Here is a 23,612-nt window from a genome sequence, read left to right on the forward strand (position 1 = left end):
AAACGTGTGTGCAGAGTACTTTGCAGATTGCAAACTATCATATAAAAGCTAATCGATTATCTATTTTAAAGTTCTTTTCATCAAACACTCTGGCAGCATAAGGCACGGATGGAGAATTTACTTCACTTGGCCCTGAAATGCCCCTGTCACCTGAGGGGAAGGTAGCAGTTGCTTACCCAAAGCACAGGATTCAACCCAAGCCAAGCTTTGCCAGGAAGCAGAGACCCACGTTAAAACTTGACTTTTCCCTGATACCTATTTATTAGACATGTCACTTCAGGCAGATTTCCTAACCTCTCGGGGCCTTAGTTTCCTCATTTGTAAATTGGAGGAAATAGAACCCTCTCACTTAGTTGTTGCAAGGATTAAGCCAGCACCTAGCACAGATCTGGTTCACTGGAAGTGCTGGTGGGGGCGGGGGGGAGACATTCTAGAAGCAGGAAGTAGAGATCCCAGGAGCGTTAGAAGCAAAATGACCTTTGAGAGTGTCCACACCATGTTCTGGCCAGAAGGGGGGCAATTTCTTGGCTGTACTTGGTGCCTGACAGCTGGCTTCTGATTTACACACAGGTAAGCACAGCCTTGGATGTGAGCACATTAACCTTAACTTCCAAATCCCCAAGGCCTGGATGACTGTGGCCCAGCCTTTCCCATCTCTGGAGCTGGTCCTGCAGCAGCTCCCCGAGCACTCACTTCCCCTGGAGAGGGGAGCAGAGGTGTCTGGGGAAGGACTTGGTCTGGGGCCTGCAGAAGGCTGGACACCAGGGTCACACACACACACACACCCCCCACCACCCCCAGCTGAGCGGAGGAAGTGGAGCGAGGGTAGCTGCCAGGGCTGGCGGGCCTCCAGCCCCCGGGGGCCAACACAGCTCTCTTGGCCTGCTTGCCTGGGTCTCTCCTGGCAAAGGAGGAGGCAGAGCCTTGGCCTTCCGGCTGGGGCCCCACAGACCTGCATCCTGTTCCGAGAGGCTCCTCAGCCCTGGCAGGACCAGAATAAAACAGGGACTCCATCTCAGCCAACCCTCAGGGAGACAGACAGCCCGGCCATGGCGTTCCCAAGACGTTGGCCAATCCCCACAACTTCTGCTCCTGCCTCCCCCTGAGATCCACCTGCAGCAGGGGGCCCTGTGCTTGCAGAGGGCCCAGAGTCAGGCACTCAGGCAGGTGCTGCCTGCTCTTCCGGACTCACTGCTGCCCAGGGCCCAGTATCTCCCAGCATGCTCCACTCTTGCCCCCTTGCTCCATCCATTCATCAAAATCCACCCCACCTCGCTGCCCAGCTAGGGTCCTCTCACCACCTCTCAACTCCTTCTGCAGTTTGTTAGGACCTCTTCCATCTTCTAACTTCATGCTAACATTGTTTGTCAATAATTGATAGGATATAAAATTCTCTGGGGCAGGTTCTTGCATCCTCAACAGAAAGAACAGTGCCTGGGTCAGACGGGGGTCCAGTCACTGATGGGTGTGTAGGGGACACAAATACCCTGTGGAGCAGTTAGAGAACACTGCAGGGCGGCATCTGGAATTTAAGAAAAAATTTTTTTTTCACTTTTATTGTGGCAAAATGGACACAACATGAAGTTTACCATCTTAACAACTTTTCAGTGTACAATTCAGGGGCATTAATGCATTCTCATCGTTGTGCAACAATTGCCAAATCCATCCACAGAACTTTTCATTATCCCAGATGCAAACTCTGTACCCATGAGGCCCTAACTTCCTGTTTCCCCTTCCACCCACAATGGCAGCCACCATTCTACTTCCTGTCGCTATGAACTTGGCTCTTCTGGGTACCCCATTTAAGTGGAATCACTTGTTCCTTTTGTGTCTAGCTTATTTCAGTTAGCATAATGTTTTCAGGGTTTATCCATGTTGACATGAATCAGAATTTCATTCCTTTTTAAGGCAGAATCATATAATTTTAAAACATTTAGGTTTGATCATTTGAGTTCAGTCTTTCATTTTTGAAATATAAAAACAAACCTAGAGAAGGTTCACCTCATGTTAGAGGCAGAGCTGGAGCAAGACACCAGGTGTCCCTTAACTTTCCTAGTCTTCCTCTTTTCTAGTCTTCCCCATGTAGCACCCATGGGACCTAGTGCTGGGTTCACAGTGGGTGCTTGATGACGTTGGTTGCTAGCCTGACGTGCAACGTGTCTGTGGGGGGAGTAGAGGCTGCAGGCCCTACAGAGCAGGTGTGGAGAGAAGGGAAAACCGAGTGTGGGCGGGAGCTGCCCCACAGGGTGGGGCGTGTCCTCGGATGACAGCACTGCTTTGCAGTTCCTTTGAGACGTGCTTTGTGCAGTGTTTCATATCTTTCCACCAGGCCAGTCTTCAATGCTGAAGGGTGTGACCATAGTGTGTCTTGTCTCTTGTCACTGCAGAGAACGGAAGGCTCCCTTGATGGAACTTAGGACTCCGAGAGCACATGCTCCTCCCTGGGAGGACACCCACATTCTGAGAAGAGCAGATGATTCCTGTATTCCAAGAGTTTTGTGCACTTATTTATGAACCTACCCTGCTCCCACTGAACCACGTGGCAATTCCTCAGGCCAGGTCACCAGTTCTCAAATCCATCTTAACTACATTTATGTTGGGTATAAAGGGCTAACAGAGGGGCTGGTTAGTTTCCCACACGGCCCGCCTCCCACCAAGCCGGAGCATCCTCGGGAGTGGAGAGAAGCAGCAGGAGGTTCAGAGTAAACTGGCCACTGAGATATTTTGAAACTTGAATATTTTGTCTTGTACAGAGATCAAGAACTTTTCCAAGTCCCCTCATACACAGAAACCAGTTTCTGTTTTGTAGTCAATCTCTCCTAGCGAATGGCCTGACTTGGGGGCTAGTTTTTCTCTTTGCCTTTGGTCCTTCAAGGGTCTGTGGTTCTGGGCAGTCCTTGTTCCTTGGAAGTACACAGCATGGACCAGACAGCTGCACCCTGTCCCCTCTACCACCTCACCTGCCACAGATGGGAAAACAGAGCTGCTTGGGAGCAACCCCTTTGAGATGCCAGCTTGAAGATGAGGTTCATTCTGTGCAATGCACCAAACAGAAAGTGAAGTTGGACAAAGCACAGATGTTCTTAAGCTGGTTTTCTGTTCCCTTTCTTTCTTTTCCTCTACCATGCTGAAGGCCGAAGGACAGGAAGATGGTTGCCTCCAGCAAATATTTTTTTTTACTAGAAAAATGAAATGCCTATTTTTCTTACTAATTTTTTGTTATTTATTCCTTGCTAAAGGAATGGTCTCCCGAGGTCTTCAAATGTTTCTGATGGCGCCCTGAGTGGGTGGATGAGGGGCTGCGGCCATTCTGTGGTGGGGTCGCACTAGTGAGCACACCCAAGTGAGACCACCTCCCTTGTCCTCCTCATTGACACAGCTGCAGGGACCCTGAGGGGTGTTGTATTAAATAAATTTGATCTTTACTCTTCACAGACCTGTGAGATGTCATCTTCTGAGAGGCCACACACGTACAGAGTATCTGTTGTGCCTGGGGACTCCTCAGGGCATCCAAGGCCACAGAGAACCAAGCAGGTCCCGTCAGCAGGCCAGGACCTCGGTGGCCTTCACTGAAGTCAGAGGTAGTCTGAGTCTCGAACCCTGAGTTATTAATATCCATCAGCAGGTGCTTCACTGTTTGCTTCCTAGCTGAAACCTGCTAGGCTGCTGTTGTCAGATTGAGTGAACAATAACAACTGCCCACCCCACCCCCAAACCAGGATGTCCGGTTAAATTTGAGTTCCAGATAAACAACAAATAATTTTTGAGTATAAGTATGTCCCATGTAACATTTGGGACAGACTTATACTATAAGAGTATTCATTTATCTGAAATTCAAATTTAACTAGGCATCTTATGTTTTATCTGGTAACCCTACTGGCAAAGCCTCCTCCCACCCCTCTAGGCCTCAGGATCCACCCTCCCCCGTGGCCTCAGACCAGACCTCCCTGCCCCACAGGCCAGCACCACCCACTGGACCTGAAGGCAGAGGAGAGCTGTGTGTGTCCTGGGTCTGCGGCGGCAGAAACTTGAAGGAGCCTCTTTGTCTCTTCATCTCTAAGATGAGTTAGACTAACGGTTCTTAACATTTGGAGGGTTTAGATTCCTTTCAAAATATGATGGCAGCTGTAGACACACACACACACACACACACACACACACACACAATGTTGTATCACAAAGATGCTATACAATTTCCCGGTTTTCAGGGCCATTGACTCAGTGCAGAGACAAAGGATTGGATGATCGCTAACAGCCTTCAAGCCTGATAGTTGTTGTGTCGGTGATTTGGGTGCACCCCGAGCCCCTGTGTCAACTCCTCAGTCCCTTGCTGCCACCAGAGCAGAGCATTTCTGGGGAAGCTGGGAAGACCCTGTTCATACTGCTTATCACTTATAAATGGAGCATAATTGGGTCTTTATTTTTCCCCTCAGTCTGTATGTCTGAGGAGCAGGCCACACATGCAGGGGTCTTTTTTTCAGTATATATATTTTTTAATTAAAAAAATGTTTTTAATTTATTTATTTATTTATTTTTGGCTGCGTTGGGTCTTCGTTGCTGCGCGCGGGCTTCCTCTAGTTGCGGTGAGCGGGGCCTACTCTTCGTTGCGGTGCGCAGGCTTCTCATTGCGGTGGCTTCTCTTGTTGGGGAGCACGGGCTCTAGGCACATGGGCTTCAGTAGTTGTGGCACATGGGCTCAGTAGTTGTGGCACACGGGCTCTAAGCACAGGCTCAGTAGTTGTGGCGCATGGGCTTAGTTGGTCCGCAGCATGTGGGATCTTCCCGGACCAGGGCTTGAACCCGTGTCCCCTGCATTGGCAGGTGGATTCTTAACCACTGTTCCACCAGGGAAGTCCCTCTTTCACTATATTTAATGGCTGAAACCTCCCAACTCAGGATCCTGGTTCCGCTGTCCTAACCTGAAGCCATAACCAAACGTCTAAGCCTGAGCTCATCACGTAACAAGGAGGGTCCAGTCACCATTTCCAGGAGAGGAAGGACGTTTTCTTAGCTGTGGAACTTGTTAGTTAGAGCTCCCTCTTGTGTCTTCATGTTGTAATAGCTTATTAGAGAAGAGACCACTTAGAAAAGGCAGAGTGGAAGTTTTTCCCTCTTCTGAGGAGCCCCACGAGGCCAGCCACCCATTTCATGAGCACGTACCGAGCGCTCCACCAGCAGAAACTGACTGACTGAACTCTCACTCCGTGACATAGACTCAAGATGGGCAAAGTGATCCCAAGGTCAACATTAATTCATTTATGCAGTGGTTTTCTACCAGGGCGATTTTAACTCCCAGGGGTCACTGGACAGCGTCTGGAGACATTTTTATTTGTCACAGTTGGGTGGGGCATGTGGTGGGTAGAAGCCAGGGAGGCCATGAAATATCCTACAATGCACAGGACAAACCCCTATGGCAAAGAAGTATCAAGTCCAAAATGCCAACAGTGCCAAGGTTGAGAAGCCCTGCATTGACCCAGCCAGTTTATTCATGTATTTACTCAGCAAGCTTGCATCCATCCACCATGCTCTGTTTTCCCGACACTTGGGAGTAGGAAGATTATAAGAATCACACGGCCCCTGATTTCCTGTACAATCCAGTAGCGATACAGGTGAGTAGAGAGCCAGTTACAACAGTGGGACAAAGGTGGTGATGGAAAAATTCAAAGCCAGTGGGGGCATAGGGAAAGGGCTCCTAACACAGACTTTGGGGGATCAGAGAGAGTGTCCAAGAGGAAGGTGGGTCTAACCAAAGATCTGAGGGCAGGTAGAGGGTAGCAGGTCAAAAAGGTGGGGTGAGGAGCAAGGAGCGTGACCAACAGTGGGGGGACGTGTGCTAAAACCCCGAGGCAAGGGAGAGGATGGTGTCCCCAATGAATATAAGGAAGACTGCCTGTCAGCCCTATGACCCAATCAGTCCTCTTCAAAAAGCCAGCACTGTCCCCTGGGAATTTCTGCCGGGAATCCCATTGGCCCGACCCAATCTTTGAGAGTCTTAAGAAGAAGTTTCCCAAAAGTTGCTCGGCCAGAACTCAACTCCTGAGCACAGCTGTTTTTGAGACTCTGCACCAGTGTCATTAGCATGTTGGAGAGAAAACCTCTGCCATAGGTCAGATTCTGCCCTTGCTCACTCACCACTCTGAGGCTCAAGTAAGAAGGCGAACTGGAGGGAGGTGGATGCCCAGCAGGACAGTCTCCACAACTGGGGTCCACGGGAGGGTGCGGGTAGGGCATGGTGTCTGTGAACACCCTGAGAGTGGGTGCAAAAAGTTGTGAGAGTACATGATATTCTAGGAGAGAGTCCATAGCTTTTATCGATTCCTCAGAGACATAATCCAAAAGAGGGTTAAGAACTATGAAATAATTAAAAACTCATGTGTTCTCCATATGATTTGATGTCAGTTGAAAACCCAGATAGAGCTCAACCCATTTCTAATCAAAGGGTCTACTTCATGGACAGTTTTAAGTCCAATGTCCCAAGAGGGACTTGGCTTGCCTTGAAAAAAATTGCTCAGAATAAAGAAATAAATGGTGATTTCAGTGTTCAAAAGAGACAGCCGTCATCTCTCAAAAGTAATAAACTATTAGACTGTTTTGGAATGCCAAAGGAATGGGCAGTAAATATTTTGAAAAGCTTCAGAGTCCAAAGTATTTCTAAAGCCTGAAGTGTCCCTTCATACGCATTTCCTAATTCAATGGGAAATGAATCTTTATTTCAACATAAACTTTGACAATAGACAAACTATTTCCATGTTCAGAGAGGATGAAAGATGCTGGAAATAAATAAATTCTTAAGGAAAAGTAAAAGGCAGGTTGGAGTGGGTGACTGGCTACCAGTTGACTCCGTGATCTTGGAGATGTCACACATCCTGGAGCTCTTCTCCTGCAAAAGGAAGCGTATTAGTGTCCTAGGGTTGCCATAGCAGAGCACCACAAACTGTGACTCAAAGCAACAGAAATTTATTCTCCCACAGTTCTGGAGGCCAGAAGTCTGAAATCAAAGTGTCAGCCATGCCAGGATCCCTCCAGAGTCTCAAGGGAAGGTTCCTTCCTTGCTTCTTCTAGCTTCTGGTGGTCGCTGGCGATCCTTGGTGTCTCGTGGCTTGCGCTGCACCACTCTCATCCCTGCCTCTGTCGTCACGTGGGCTTCTTCCAGATGCGTGTGTATCTGTGTCTTCCCGTGGCCTTCTCATAAAGAGACCAGTCATTGGATTTAGGGCCCACCCTAATCCAGTATAGCCTCATCTTAACTAATTACATCTGCAAAGACCCTGTTTCCAAAGAAGCTCATGCTCTGATGTTCCAGGTAGACATGAATTTTGGTGGGGGTGAGGGGACACCAGTGCACTCCAGAAGGAACTGGACAAGATGACCTCATGTTCTCGCAGCTCTACTTGCCATGTGTATAAGATGTTCCTGTAAATAAAGTATGACAGGACTTCCCCGGTGGCGCAGTGGTTAAGAATCCGCCTGCCCATTCAGGGGACACGGGGAACGAGCCCTGGTCTGGGAAGATCCCACATGCTGCGGAGCAACTAAGCCTGTGTGCCACAGCTACTGAAGCCCGTGTGCCTAGAGCCCGTGCTCTGCAACAAGAGAAGCCACCGTAATGAAATGCCCTCGCACCACAACCAAGAGTAGCCCCTGCTCGCCGCGGCTAGCAAAAGCCCACGTGCAGCGACAAAGGCCCAACGAACCAAAAATAAATAAATAAATATATATTTTTTAAAAGTATAACAACAATGATTTACCATTAAATAACCATTTAAAAAATTAAGGTAACATTGTTTTATAGTATTATATGTTTCATGCACATACATTTTATTTCAACTTCTGTATATACTACAACGCGCTCACTACCAAAAATTTATTTATTTATTTATTTATTATAAATTATTTATTTATTATTTATTTTTGGCTGCGTTGGGTCTTCATTGCTGCACATGGGCTTTCTCTAGTTGCAGCGAATGGGGGCTACTCTTCCTTGAGGTGCACAGGCTTCTCATTGCAGCGGCTTCTCGTGTGGCGGAGCATGGGCTCTAGGCATGCGGGCTCAGTAGTTGTGGCACACGGGCTTAGTTGCTCCACGGCGTGTGGGATCCTCCTGGACCAGGGCTCATACCCATGTCCCCTGCATTAGCAGGCGGATTCTTAACCACTGCAGCACCAGGGAAGTCCCCACAACCAAAAATTTAGTTTCCAGCCATCACCATATAGTTGACCCCTTTTAACCATTTCACCCTCCCCCCACACCCCTTCCCCTCTGGGAACCACTACTCTGTTCTTTGTATCTACAGCATATCTTTTGAGCTTTCTCAATCTGGTGTTCTTTCACTATGCTCTGTTCTCGTGTATTTTGTGTCTCTGCCTCTGAAAATATTTAGTTTCTTTCTCTAACCTTCTTTCAAGTTCTCTGTGCCTCTCTCATCTCTCATCCTTTCTCTGCTTCCTCTCTCTACTTCTTTTTCTCCTCCAATTCATCTTTTCCTTTTCTCCCCCATCCCCAATCAACTGGCCATAATACAGAACTGAAGTTCATATTTCTCTTATATGGATAGATGAGTTTTCTATTCCCAGTTATTTATTTTGAGAGCCAATGCATGGAATCTTTTCTCTCTCTTTAGGAAAAAAACAAAACACCTCCAAAAGCCTGCAAAGTTGTTTGCTGTCTATATCTGACCTTTGGTGGATTATTTTTCCAAGGATTTATTGGATTCACTAGGAAAAGTCCCCAGTCGCTGCCTTACTTCCTCCCAGTCCTGGGATGTGCTGGTTTTCCTGGAACCTCTTGGCACAGGAGGGTCTGGTTTTGTGCCAGAAATTATTCCATTAGTTTCTTGTACAACCAATGCTCTCCTCCTCAGGGCTTGGGTTGTTTGGGCCAGAATTTGCCAAGCAAGGAAACCTCCTGCTGTTGGGACTTTGAAGGAGCCCAGGACTGGGTCCTAGAAAAAGGAAAAAGAGTGGATTTTGGTGCCTTCCAAAGCGAAGGCAAACCTCAAGCCGGGATCTGACACCGTCTCGAGAAGCTCTGTCACACCACCAGCCATTCAATAGAAGTACGTATCTCTGAGCCAAGGTGAGTTTGGATTCCAGGTTGCTTCTCCGGCAGGTCAGTTTCAGAAGAACAAGGTGGCAGAAGAAGCTCTTTGAGGTCCTGATTATTTAGAAACAACATGGAAGAGTCAGACACACGGCAGGCAGGTGGTTATTCCACTGGGTTCCTGTGGCGGGGCCAGTCACTGAGGTGCAGTTTGTTATTAGTTTCCTCCGGGGTCCTTCAGCCCCTGCCACCCAGGCACAACTCTAGGAGGTCCAGCTGAGGCCCCCTGTGACCCCAACCCCAAGGAAAGTTGTACTTGGAAGGAGCAGAGGTGGAGCAGCAGGCAAAGGAGAGTCCCCCAAACTGGGGAGAGTGAGCTGCCCCTATGATAGAGGCAGCTCCCTCAGGGAAATGTCTCCTGGGCATCCAGGGATGCCAGACACTAGGCTTGGGACGTGCAGCCTCTGCCGAGATCACCTTACACCTCATGTGACACAGAGCCTGGGAAGCCACCTGTCCTCTAGGGACCCTGGGAGCCTGAATCACAAGGAGCTTGAGCAGTGACCACAACCAGACTCTCTTCCCTTCCCCCGTTTTCAAGGAGCCACATGATCCTTCCAGATTCTTATGCAACCCTAGGGAGAGAAGGGATTTGCCAATTGAGGCCAACATTAAATTTCCCAACAGGCTGGCAGAATGGCGGCCCAGGAACAGATTCTATTTCATTTAATGATAATAAAGTAATGTGATGTTTGCTTCACAGCCAAGTTTGACGTTGATCAGTCAGGCCTTCTGCGCAGTGCTTTGCGTTGTGCTCTTTGAGGCTGGTGTGCAGGACTTGAGAGCATAGCTGGTGAGTGAGCCTAGCCAGCCACTCTGTGGCCTCATCTTACTGGATATTTTTGCAAGAAGTACTTTTTCAGTACCTAAGGTGCAGATCCTGTGCTAGGTTCAGAGGATGCATCAGAGATGCAGACAAACGTGGTCTCTGGGGCTTGTGATACTTTGCTCATGTTTTTGGTCCTGCTTGTTTAGAGGGAAAGTTGCTAGAGTGTCAGATGTTCACAGGAGTGAGCATCTGACACTCTTTCCAGTGTTAAAGGTCTATTCAGGAAGTGGATCCCCAGATCTGGAGAGCTTGGGAATCGTTGCAAAAGGTCTTCAAATGCATGGGGACATATTTTTATCAACCTGAAAATGCAGAAAAGACAAATAATGTCTTTCTTATTCGTGTGGGAGTCTTTGCCATTTTTTTATGTTAAAGAAGAGTCTTTATACTTGAACAGGTTGAGACCCATTGGTTTACTGACAAATTCATCTCTGCATTTGTCAGAGTTCCAGTTGGTGTCTTGAGGTTATGTGACTGTCCAGCCCTTGGTCCAACGAGCAAACGTAAGTAGACAAGTGCATGAACACACACGCGTGCCTGTGATCACCCATACGCACACATACACGTGCACAGTGCACAGAGAACAAGGATGGCCCAGCCCTGCCCTTGAACAGATCCTGTGCCAAAACCAACACAGGTGCTTCTCTTTGTTTCATGGGAGGTGTTGGCATATGGGGATGTGATATTTAAACCAAAAAAGTGAAAATCGAGGCAGCGTGGCTCCAAACGCATCACCTTTGCTTATCAGAGTTTATTCAACAAACGAGTGCCTGGTTTGTGCGAGGCTCTGCACGTTCCATGGCTGCGTGGAAGAAGCCAAGATAAGCAGATACCTCAAAGAAGCAGGACCCCACAAATAACCAACAGAGACTACAAGCCAGTTATAAGCCGACCCAGCCCTCAGAGATGGTGGCCCTCCCCACAAGGGTCTGCACACAGCTGGCTCGTTGGCAAACCCAATCCGATCTCTTCTTTCAAGATGGAAGCAACTCATCCATGTAGTTGCAACAGAGGAATCCAGGCCATTCAGGCAAAAGTCCAGGGTGTGATTAGAGTAAAATCCAGCCCCCAGAGGCTAACACCACTTGACACATTTCAGGTTCAAGCCCTGGGCCCTCTTATGGCCCAGGGTTGTCAGTGTGGCAGAACAAATGCCAGGTGGAGAAAGAATATTCCATGCGTGTGACACATCTGTGATGGGCAGAGGCAGAGATGGTGGGATTCAGTTGAAGACACGGTCACAATATGATTTCAATTTAAAAGTTTTCCAGACAGAAAAAAATGCCTTGAGAAATATCTTAAAGTATTTGATAAGAGATTAATATCCAGAATATATAGAGAACTCCAAAACTCAACAACAAAAAGCAAGACAACCCAGTACTAAAATGGGCAAAGGATGTGAATAGATATTTCCGAAAAGGATATACAAATGACTGAGAAGCACATGAAATGATACTCAACATCACTAATCATTGGAGAAACTTGAATCAAAATCACAATGAGAGGGCTTCCCTGGTGGCGCAGTGGTTGAGAGTCCGCCTGCCGATGCAGGGGACGCGGGTTCGTGCCCCGGTCCGGGAAGATCCCTCATGCCGCGGAGCGGCTGGGCCCGTGAGCCATGGCCGCTGAGCCTGCGCGTCCGGAGCCTGTGCTCCGCAACGGGAGAGGCCACAACGGTGAGAGGCCCGCGTACCGCAAAAAAAAAAAAAAAGTCACAATGAGATACCACTTCACACCCATTAGGATAACTACTATTCAAAAAACAGAAAAGAACAAAAGTTGATGAGGATGTGGAGAAACTGGAACTGTTGTGCACTGTTGATGGGAAACGTAAAATGGTACAGCTGCTGTGGAAAACAGTATTGTGGTTTCTCAAAAAATTGAAATTAGAATTACCATACAACCCAGCAATTTCACTTCTCGGTAGAGACCCAAAAGAATTGAAAGCAGAATTCAAAGAGATATTTGTACACCTTTATTCACAGCAGCATTGTTCACAATAACTAAAACATGGAAGCAACGACAGATGAATGGATAACAGAATGTAGTGTAGCCATACAGTGGAATATTTTTCAACCTTAAAAAGGAAGGAAGTGCTGACACCTGCTACCTTATGGATGATCCTTGAGGACATTATGCCAAGTGAAATAAGCCAGTCACAAAAGGACAAATATGATAGAATCCTACTTATACGAGGTGCTTATAGTAGTCAAAACCCTAGAGACAGAAAGTAGAAGGGTGGTTGCCGGGAGCTGGATGGCAAGGATTGGGGGTTATTGTTGAATGAATATAGAGTTTCAGTTTTGCAGGCTAAAAAGAGTTATGGAGATGGATGGTGGTGATGACTGATTGCACAACATTATGAATGTATTTAATACCACTGAACTATACACTTAAAATGCTTAAGATGGTAAATTTTATGTTATGTGTATTTTACCATGGGGAAAATTTTTTTTTTTTTAATGTTTATTTATTTGGCTGTGTTGGGTCTTAGTTGCGGCATGCGGGACCTTTCGTTGCAGCGCCAGCTTCTCTCTAGTTGTGGCTTGAGGGCTTTAGAGCGCGCAGGCTTAGTTGCCCCAAGGTATGTGGGATCTTAGTTCCCCGACCAGGGATCAAACCCGCATCCCCTGCATTGGAAGGCGGATTCTTAACCACTGGACCACCAGGGAAGTCCCCCCAACCAAATTTTTTTTTAATTGCACCAGGCAGAAAAAAAAATGCCTTGGGAAATCTTTTTTTTTTTCCTAATGAAATATTTATAAATTGGTTGTGTAACATAAAACTCTCCCAGTAAATACCTCTTGAGAAATTCGTCAATTTTTATACAGATATCACACTAGCACTGAATAGGACAGTATCTCAGTTTTTTTGTCTTTAAACTCTCATAGTTGGAGACAGTTGAACGTATACATTTCATTTTGATAGGAAAATTACTACATCCTTACTTCACAGTCATCAAGGAACATATAAATACACAATGACCTTTGAAAAAGTATTTGCACAAAGACCAAGACATGCTCGTTTGATCAATCCGATCTCAGGGGAACAATCCACAGTATATAATGCAATGATGTACAAATATCAAAAGAGGAAGTACATCGCTGGAAAAGGAAAGATTCCAGCCACTCTTATCCACATACAGTATGACACTCATCACATTTCTTGTAGTTGTTTGTTTAGGTGCTTATCTCTGTCATTAAACTGTGAATTATTTTAAAGGGGAAATCTTTAAATAATTTTTAAAGGGGTCTATAAGACAAAATGTATTATCATTTATTAAAATACATAGGCTAGTATTCACTCACAGGATATTCAGAGGTTTTGTAAAAGAACTGTGTTTTGAAAAATCATCAGCAGAAAACAGAGCAATTGTCCCTACTTCATGGTGGAGGACAGCTTCCTGGTGGCCAGAGAGGTGAATTTGCTGGATGCCTTTTTTGGATACGGAATACGCCCTAGCAAATACTTCATGCAACTTAAAGAAACAGAAGTGGCTTCCCCTCCTGTCCTCTCTGCCCTTGAGCTAGCTGGGCCTTGGGGGTGCCCTCTGGGGAAAAAGGATCCCATTTATAGTAGAAACTCAATAAATATCACCCCCCCTCCCCCATTGAACATATGAAAGTCTAATCCATGAATTGCCTGTGGTTCAATGTTTATCTAAGATCTGAGACAGCAGATATTTGTAAAAGATATTCCTAGACATGTTTACTTATGCTTTCTCCTAGATTCTCTGGTTTTCATCCTTATTTTCTGGTAGAGCTATCAGAAAAGAACTCACTTGAACTTAAGAGCTATCACGTGATTTTATGTTACGCTCTTAGAATTCCCAGATAAAAGGAGCGCATTCTTCAGTGAGAACTTTGGGGGTTTGGGGGGAACGTTAGCCAATTGGGGGCCCACTGGATGTCACACAGAGTTCTCCTGTGCTTATACTCAATGCGTCCTGGAAGTGCGTTCCCGCTGAGTGCTCAGACTTTCTTAGCACAGACAACAAACACTACGCAGCCCCATGTGCTTCCCATTTAACTCAGCTGCCAAAGAATTCAGAGCCAAATTCTGTACCCCATTAGCATAATTAACTACTGTCAAGGGCCTCTTAAAATCAACTCCCTCTTCCTTTAGATGATATCGCTTCCATCTTGATTCCTGACTGTTCCATTTTATATGAGTTTATATCATCTCGTTAGCTCTCCAGATCCTTTTTGGAAAAGGCTTAACACAAATAATAAGAATTAACACAGTAGCTTGAAATTTAACTGATAGTAAACAACAAAAACAAATGAAAAGAAAAAAAATTTAACTGATACAAACAAGTCCTGCTTTTAAATTTTATTCATTTAGACGGACAGCACAATCTCCCTACAGTCTCACAGGGAGCACACGTAGGGAGTGTATGACCCTGGGCACTTCTTTATCTTGCCCAAAGACCTGAAGCTCATTTCTTCATCAACCAAATGAGGGGATTGGGCACTGTCATCTTGAAGGTCCCATTAAGGTGAACAAATATTTTCTTGTGAACCTACTATGTGCCAGACACAGTTCTAGGTGCTTGGGGTATATCGGTGAAGAAAATAGACTAAGATACCCACCCTCGTGGAACTTGGATTCTAGCAGGGAGAGACAGAAATAAGCAATTAATATAGTAAGTATATTATATGGTATGTGAGAAGGTGGTGAGGGCTATAGAGAAAGAATCGAGTAGGTTGAAGGGGAAAGGAAATCAGGGTGGGGACAGGGGGCAGTATTCAATAGGGTAGTCTGGGCAAATCTCATTAAGAAGTGAGGTTTGGGGAAAGACAAGGGAGCAGAGGGAGATAACCAAGTAGAGGATATCTGGGGGAAGAGAGTGCAGGCAGAGAGAACAGCTAGTGCAAAGGCCCTGTGGTACAGAAGCACGGAGGCCAAAGGGCTGGGTGGGGGGAGGGGATTAGCAGGAGATGAGATCAGCTTCATTGCTGGTTCTGACAGAAAAAGAAAAGTTGCCTAATTGTAAATAGATATGTTTCTTCATATGCTTGTTCTAATCCTGCTCTTCCAAGTGTGTTCTCCAGACCAGCAGCATCACAATCAACCCACAGCTTATTAGAAAAGCAGAATCTTAGGACCTACCTCAGTCCCACCAAATCAGAATCCTGATGAACAATATCCCCGGGTGATTATGAATCATATATGGGAAGACACGCTTGAAAGGATACCACCTTTATAATATACAGGTATTTTATTTTATTTTTTATTGAAATATAATTGATTTACAATATTGTATTAGTTTCAGGTGTACAGCAAAGTGATTCACTTACATACATACATATATATGTACATATATATACACATACATATTCTTTTTTAGATTCTTTTCCATTATAGGTTATTACAAGATATTGAGTACAGTTCCCCGTGCTCTACAATAGGTCCTTGTTGGTTATATATTATATATATAACAGTGTGTATATTTTAATCCCAAACTCCTAATTTATCCCTCTCCCCACTATACAGGCTTTTTTTTTTTTTTTGCGGTACGCGGGCCTCTCACTGTTGTGGCCTCTCCCGTTGCGGAGCACAGGCTCCGGACGCGCAGGCTCAGCGGCCATGGCTCACGGGCTCAGCCGCTCCGCGGCATGCGGGATCTTCCCGGACCGGGGTCCCCTGCATCGGCAGGCAGACTCTCAAACACTGCGCCACCAGGGAAGCCCCTATACAGGCATTTTAAACAGCATATGCTTTACCAAAGAAGAGCCTTCTTTGACTGAGACAATCCTTAAATTGCCCTTTCACAAGGGCTGTTGAAGGACAAGGGCTACCGAGAGTGCCACCTAGTGGTGGCATAAGAAAATTGACATCTCTAAGACAAGGATCACGCGGAGATTGTGTAGTTTTTTGGTTTTCTTGGCCGCACCCCGAGATTTGTGGGATCTTAATTCCCTGGCCAGGGATTGAACCCGCGCCCCCGGCAGTGGAAGTACAGAGTCCTAACCACTGGACCGTCAGGGAATTCCTGGAGATTGTGTAGTTTTAACACAATTAGTTGGACTTTTCAAGTATCCCCATGTCAGATAAAAGTAAAACAGGCTGAGGAACTGCTCTAGATTAAAGGATACTAAAGAGCCTGGACAACTGAATGCAACACGTGATCCTGGATTGGATCCCAGACCCTTTGAAAAAGAGCTGTTCAAGGACAATGCTGGGCCGCTTGGGAACATTTGAATGTGGAATGTATATAAGATACTAGGATAGTGTTAATGTTCAATTTCCCAAGTGTGATAATACACCATGGTTACGCAGGATGTTTTCTTAGTAAGGAATGAAGTGTCATGATGTCTGTACCTAAATTTCAAACAATTCAGCAAAAATGAAAATTAATACATCGAAAGAGAGAGAAAGAGAGAACAAGTGTGCAAAATGTTAACAACTAGTGAATCTAGGTGAAGAATCTACAAGTGTTCATTGTACTACTTCTTGTAACCTTTCTGAAGGCTTGAAATTTCTCAGAATTAAAAAAAAGAGGGGAGCGCAATCATCTGTGAATACATTTTAAGGCACAAGGAACTACTCCAGGAGACCTGGAACCAGTGGACCAAGTGGTAACAGCTGGGGTAACCTTGAACCTTCCCAGCCACAGTGGTTATCTCTGTTTCTCTGGCTGATTTCCCTAGAGAGATTAAAGACCAAACCTTTGAGCAGATGGAGAGCTGAAGTGATGGGGTCCCAAGGAGCAAAGGTGGGAAATCATCTCAGGCCTGGGTCTCCAGGCCTGGCTGTATCGTGGGCTCCATTTCCCCTCTATTTCATTCTTTCATTCCATATTATTTTAAATTACAAATATGGTGCATATTTATTGTGGAAAAAATCCAAACAATATAGAAGGATAGAGAGTGAAATATGAAAACTCTTTTTTTTTTAAATAAATTTATTTTTTTCTGCGTCAGGTCTTTGTTGCAGCACGTGGGGTTTCTCTAGTTGCAGCGAGCGGGGGGCTACTCTTCGTTGCAGTGCGCGGGCTTCTCATTGCAGTGGACTCTCTTGTTGCAGAGCACAGGCTCTAGGCACGTGGGCTTCAGTAGTTGTGGCACATAGGCTCAGCAGTTGTGGCGCAGGGGCTTAGTTGCTCCGCGACATGTGGGATCTTTCCGGACCAGGGATCGAACCCGTGTCCCCTGCACTGGCAGGCGGATTCTTAACCACTGCGCCGACACGGAAGTCCCTGAAAACTCTTCTTAAAACCATTTCCCTGCTCCCATGCACCCTGCCTAGAAATAACCAGGGTGAACAGTTCCTTCCAGGCTCCTTTCTGTTTAGTGATAATCCCTGTTTATGCACGTTCTATGAGGGACAAGGTTTGTTTGGTTTTGCCTATTTATCCATGGTGCCTGGCGTATAATATTAAATGTTGGTTGACTAAATTGTTGTCTTTCACAGAAACGGGATCATTCTGAACATATTTTTCTTCTGCCTGCTATTCTCATTTAACTGTAGATATTTTCCCTCCGTCTATACAGGTTTGTCTTTTTTGCCTCATTATTTTTAATTGTTAAATGTTGCCTGGTGCACCAGCCTGGTATCCCATGATATGCAGGGGTCTTCACTTATTTAATCAGTTGCCCTTTAGTGGGCTTTTTTTCTCCATTGTAAACAGCTGGGAAAGCCCTTGCAAATAGCATCATGCACATGTGGGAGCATTCTCTAAGTAAGATTTCTAGCCTGAGAACTGCAGGTCAGAGGATATTTAATGTCTGAATGGCTATTGTCCTCCTTTGGCCTTGGTCATGGGCAGTTCCCTCCTCCTGGAAGCTTCTCGTTGCCTACTACACTGTAGATGGCGGAGACCCTCCTTGAGCATGGCCAAGGGAGCTGTGGCCTTTTCCATTCTCAGGCAGGAAGGAGCTGGCCCAGCAGGCATCTTCCTCTGGTGCAGGTGGGTCCAGACACTGAGAAACTCTGCCCTCACTTGTCAGAGTTGGATGGAGGCAGATAGGGAGAAAATGTGAGTGCCATTCTAGGGGGTGGGCAGCTAGCCAGGGGCACGGCTACCTGCACAGTGGGTATGAGCATCTCAGGTGCTGCTCCTTAGCTGAGGGGACCTGCTCCTTAGCTGAGACTCTGGGGAGGAAGAAACTAAACTCAAAGTCTACGTGCCTCAGCAAAAGAAAGAGAGGCAGAGACACACACAGAGCGAGAGATTGAAGCTCCTCTAGGAAAACAAGCCGCATAAGCCCACAAAAACAAATGAAGTGATGGGTGTTCACAGCATTCGTTGGCAAAATTACCAAGCGTGCACAAAAAGAAAATAATGACTGTGCATTCCCAGGCTTGATTAAACAGTAATTATACTTCAAAAGCTCGTTAAATGTCCCTCTTAAAACAACATCAAGCTAGGCGATTTTTCGTTCACATTTAATAGCAACTATTCTTGTATTCTTTCTTGTCCAAAGTGGCCATAATAATGGGGGGTGGTGAGACAAGCACCCTCACAAGCTGCTGGTGGGAGAAGGGAGCAGCAAAATCTTTCTGAAGAATAACTCCTCCGAGAGCCTGAAACACCTTCCTGCCCTTTGGCTCAATCATTCTGTTTCTAGGAATTTCTCCTAAGGCAATCAGTAGACCCATAGACAAAGATTTACATACAAAGATGTTCATTACAGCCTTGTTCATAGTACAAAATATCGGAATTCACCTAAGCAGTGACCCTTAATGAGGGATGCATTTTATTTTTTTTAATTTATTTTTTTGTTTGGCCACACCGTACGGCTTCAGGGGTCATAGTTCCCCGACCAGGGATTGAACCCAGGTTCTCAGCAGGGAAAGCGTGTAGTCCTAACCACTGAACCACCAGGGAGTGTCCGAGGGGTGCGTTTTAGAATCAACTGGAAGTTTTTTAAACGCGTGTGCATGCACACACGCTGGTACACACACACACACTGGGGCAGAATCTGGGTGGCCCAGCTGTGGTTTGAGTGCCTCTGTTTTTAACTAGCTCACACAGGTCATTCTTATGCTAATGCAAATTTGAGATTCATTCACCCTGATCCCTCTAGGATTATGGGTATTTCTTCTTTAAATATATACCATATATACATGTGTCTTTTTTCAAATCTCACAGTGGGCATGAATTACTTTTATAACTAGAAAAATATATTAAGAAAATAGACTAGAGGACAGCTAAGGAAGTCCAACTGACAAACACCTATTGTGTACCAGGCCTCGTGCGCGGTGTTAATTCTGAAATAAAGCAAGCGCAGCCTGCCCTTCGAGAAACTCACAGCCCTCCGCAGGGGATGAGCCATGGGAAGACAAAGATTATCTGGAAAGACGTGTTGTAGTAGAGGTAAGTGCTAGGGCTGGTGCAACCCAGGGAGTAATTAGCTCTGGTTAGAAGCCTTAGGAAACCACTTCCGGAGAAGGAGACATTTTGGCCAGTCCTTGAGGCACATGGAGGGAGGGAAGGAGGGAAACAGCATTGCAGGCTCAGGGAGGGAACAGCTTGTGCAAAGGCACAGAGGCGCGAACACCCTGGCTCGTCTGAGGAAATGTGAGCATCGAGGTGTGGCTGGAGGGGAAGGTTGACACAAGGCGAAGAGGAGACACTGGAGAGGCAGGTGGGCCCAGCCCAGGAGCTTGTGGGACCTGGGCTGGAAGACCAGTGGTTCCCAGACGGTGTGCCGAGGAACACCAGTCCTCCTTCTGACTGACGGATGCTCAGTGCAAGGTGTTCCAGGGCAAAATGACTTTGGAAAACTCTAGGTTAAAGTGGGGTTTTTTTTTGTTTTTGTTTTTCCTTTTTTTTTTTAAATTGCAGGACACACCAAAACCTTTACTAATATACAAAGATGCCAGGGATTCTCCAAGACTGGTCAGCATAGATAGCATGTCCCAAATTTATTTAACACAGACCGGCCACCTCTCGCCTCCACACACACTTTATTGCTGTTGTTGTTTTAAAGAAAACTTATTCTATCTTATACAGTGACATCCCCAGGGCGTAGTTTGGGGAGCTCAGATGTAGTCAGTAGGAAGCCTAGGAGAGAAAGCAGTGACATGGGAAGAGCTCAAACTTAGGAGTCCCCAGACCTGGGCTCAAATCCCAGTTCCACTGTATACCAGCTCAGTGATCTCGACCAAGTTACAGAAGGAAATTACCTCATTAGTAAGGTGGGACTAATAACAACTACCTTGTAGGCTTTGGGAGTTGAATGAAAGAACACCGGCCATGTGGTAGATGCCCGATAGGTTCTGAGTAATTGACAGTCATCATGAAAATCTTTTCATCTGTGTTTCAGAAAGATCCCTTAGCGGCTGGCTTGGAGGGTGCTTAGCCAAGTTCAGGCCTGGAGGCAGGGGACTAATAAACATGCCCTGTGGCTGCGACAGGCAGGAAGTCACAGGACTGGGTGACTAGATGCAGTGAGAAGGGGCCTATTGAGGGAATCCCTGGGTCTGGGGGTGCATGGGGCATTTAACCAGAACAGAAAGTCCAGGCAGAGCAGCATTTTGGGGAGGAAAATAATAAATTGTTTCTAACCCAGACTCTTCTGCGTGATTTAAAACTGGCTCTAAAAGCTACTCCTTGATGTATTTTTTTTTTTAGAATTGTAGACACAGTGATTACTCCTGGTTTCAAATTGCGTTTCACGTTGTTTCTTCTTTGCCAGACTCAGAGGGTTTCTGTTATGTCTTTTCCCCAGCTTATAATAACAAAAGAAGGAAGAATAAATTTTAAGTGGGAAAATTAGTTGCTCAGCTCTCGCCTGAAAATTACCACGTATGCGTGTGTCTCGGTGCTGTGTCTCGGTGCTGTCACAGAAGAAAGATTCTGTAGTTCCACAGGCGTGGGGTGGGAGTGGGAGAGGAAACGCTGCCTTTTGGATGGATACCAGTGGCACTTAGATGTTTCTGCACTGGGAGACAGCAGCACGTCCCCTTATGAAACTATGTGTTCACCACGAATCCGCCGCTGATTATAAAGAGCAAATGGTAATAAGAGGATCATGCCAGACCTCTTGCTTAGGGTAAATCTGACCCTTGTGACCTTTCAGGAAGACAGGTCAAGGCGGCACCGTTTTGTAGATGAGGATACTGATGCTTAGGGAGGTTAAGTCCCTTGCCTGAGGTCACGCAGCTTAATTAGGGCACTTCTGAGATTCCAGCTCAGGTCCTTCTGCTTCCAAAGTGCAAACTCCACGATCCCATTTCCACATGTCTCTGGAGGATGCAAATAAAATGCTTCGCACAGCACCTGGCACATAGCAGGCACGCAGTCAATGTTAGCTGCTCTTCCTAAAACTCAGAGCAGGGTGGCTGCCAGTGGTAAAATCTGAGAGCTGCTGTGAGGACCCCAGTCCCAAAGGTGATAGTAGCACATGTTTGTGCTGAATGTTCTCATCGGCATTTCCCTTAAGCTTCACAGCATTGGCAGCAGGAGGGAAACTTCCTCCTCTATGTCAGTTTGGGAGTTTTACAGGCAAGGAAACCAAAGACTGGGACTTGCCTGGGATCACACAGTAAGGAGGGTAGAATGGGACGTGGACTCAGATCTCCTGACTCTAGCATTCCCTCGCTTGTGGCCCCATCACTCCAGGGTTGGTGACTTTAAGTCTCTGTCTATTCTGTCTTCATAACACCTTCTCGTCTGCATATCAAATCTCCCTCTGCTTCTATCTTATAGAGACACTTCTGATGGCCTTTAGGGCCCACCCAGATAAAACAGGATAACCTCCCCATCTCAAGATCCTTAACTTCTTCACATCGGCAAGGGTATTTTTTTGCATATAAGGAACATCCACAGGTCCATGGATTCAACTGTATATATCTTCTGGGGTCATTTCTCAGCACTCCCCAATAGCTAAATAAATTCATTTATTTGCTAACTATCCTCCAAGGCCGTGGGGATTGAGAGCTTGGAGAAGAGTGTCCTGACAGAGAGAAAAAGAGGAAGAAAGAGGGAGATGGGGCTGAGGTCTGGGTTCGGCTCAGGCAGCCCCTCTGAGTTTTGGGAGTGCTGAATGAGCAGTAGGACTCTCACTGGATGCCCTCGGGGAGGGGTCAGCAAACCATAAACCACCAGCTGGCTGCTGTTTTTATAAATAAAGTTTTATTGGAACACAGACATGCCCATGTGTTACATACCGTCTGTGATTGCTTTCCAGCGCTGTTGAATAGGCAGAGTTGAGTAGCTGCAACAGAAACCATATGGCTGGGGTGGGAGGATTGGGAGACTGAAATTAACACATATTCATTATTGATACTATGAATAAAATAGACAACTGATGGGAACATACTGTATGGCACAGGAAACTCTACCTAATGCACTGGGGTAACCTAAATGGGAGGGAAATCCAAAAGGGAGGGGATGTCTGTATACATATGGCTGATTTATTTTGTTGTGCAGTGCAGTGGAGGCTAACACAACATTTTAAAGCAACCAAACTCCAATAAAAATTAAAAAAAATACAAACCATATGGCTCACAAGCCTAAAATGTGTACTGTCTGTCCTTCAATGAAAAAGTTTCCCAATCCCTGCACTAGGGAAGTAGGAGAAGCAAGGTGATGAACCTGGAATTAATACCATCCAGTGTATTTCCACCCCCTGCCCCCCACCCCCACCCCCCAGCCCAGGCATTGTAATATTTTTCATTTCCTATGTCAGTTTGGATCTTTTATCGTGTTTTCCATATCTCTACTAAACATGTTCAATCTTTCCTCTACCTTCTTGAATATAGGTATATAATAGCTGTTATAATAGCTGTTTTAATGTTCTTGTCTACAAATGTATCATCTGTGTCATTTTGGGGTCTATTTCTATTGATTGATTTTTCTCCTCATTATGGATCATATGTTTTTCATCTTTGCATGGCTGAAAATCTTTGATTGGATGTCAGACTGTGACTTTACCAGTTACCAATTTGTTCCTTCTCAGTTTTAAATCTATTTTTCATCACCTGCCCAGAGATAGTTTAGCTGGACCCAGTAAGCATTTCTCCTTTGCAGCTGGAGCAGTGTTAAGCTTTGTCAGTAGGGGACACTGGAGGGACACTGGCAGTCAAGGGGCTTCTCTTCCTCATTCCAATGCATTACTTCCTCTGGCTTCTTGCTCTTATCCCAGGGCTGCCAGGGGCACGTGGGGGACATCCAGGGGCACTCACCCCCATCAGATTTTAGCAGCCTCCCGTTGACAGCTTCCCATCAGGAGCTCCCTCAAAGGCGAATTCTCAGTGAATCTCACAGGTCCCCACAGTGATTTTCCATCTTCACCTGCACCCCAGCGGGAGGATTCCTGTTTGTCAATCCCAACCCCAATCCCACGGTTCTCTGCCCACCACACTGACCCACCTGCACCCCAGAAGGTAGTTTCCTTCTTGCGCAGCAACCACGGACCAGCTCTGGCCCCGGCAACCCAGTGAACTTCACTGTGGACTGGGCTGCAACCATATCTCCTCCAATGAAGTTTGAATTCCAGTTTTAGTAGATCGTCCCCTCAGTTCTAGGGTATTCTTTGGAGTTCTCTTTACCTATTTATAGTTAGTCCCCTGTTATCGTTAACAGTTCTTTACATTAAACGTCCCCTGCTCCAGTTACTATGTGGTTTCTCGCCCCTGATTGGACCCTGAATGTTAGACAGACATTGTGAATTTTCCCTTGCTGGGGGCTGGATACATCTATGTTCCTACAGGTATTTTTGAGCTTTGCTC

General features: G+C 46.1%; 1 protein-coding gene and 1 long non-coding RNA gene across 3 annotated transcripts in view; both read left to right on the top strand.

Moving 5' to 3' along the window:
• Positions 1–3,434, top strand: part of PECAM1 (platelet and endothelial cell adhesion molecule 1) — a 55,579-nt gene extending 52,145 nt beyond the window's left edge. For both annotated transcript variants that reach the window (XM_027081184.1, XM_027081183.1), the window contains one exon: positions 2,388–3,434. In XM_027081184.1, the coding sequence (XP_026936985.1) occupies positions 2,388–2,417 (30 nt within the window). In that variant the 3' untranslated portion in view covers positions 2,418–3,434. The remainder of the gene's footprint in view (positions 1–2,387) is intronic.
• A 5,436-nt stretch (positions 3,435–8,870) lies between these two features.
• LOC113606637 (uncharacterized) lies at positions 8,871–16,854 on the top strand. Its single transcript, XR_003427648.1, has 4 exons — positions 8,871–9,056; positions 10,374–10,432; positions 14,972–15,145; positions 16,403–16,854. It is a non-coding gene; the product is annotated as an uncharacterized LOC113606637 (long non-coding RNA).
• Positions 16,855–23,612: the final 6,758 nt, after the last annotated feature.

The sequence above is a fragment of the Aethalodelphis obliquidens genome, unplaced genomic scaffold (genome assembly GCF_003676395.1).
Source record: "Aethalodelphis obliquidens isolate GAN/ISIS:26980383/991018 unplaced genomic scaffold, ASM367639v1 scaffold44, whole genome shotgun sequence".
Taxonomy (NCBI): domain Eukaryota; kingdom Metazoa; phylum Chordata; class Mammalia; order Artiodactyla; family Delphinidae; genus Aethalodelphis; species Aethalodelphis obliquidens.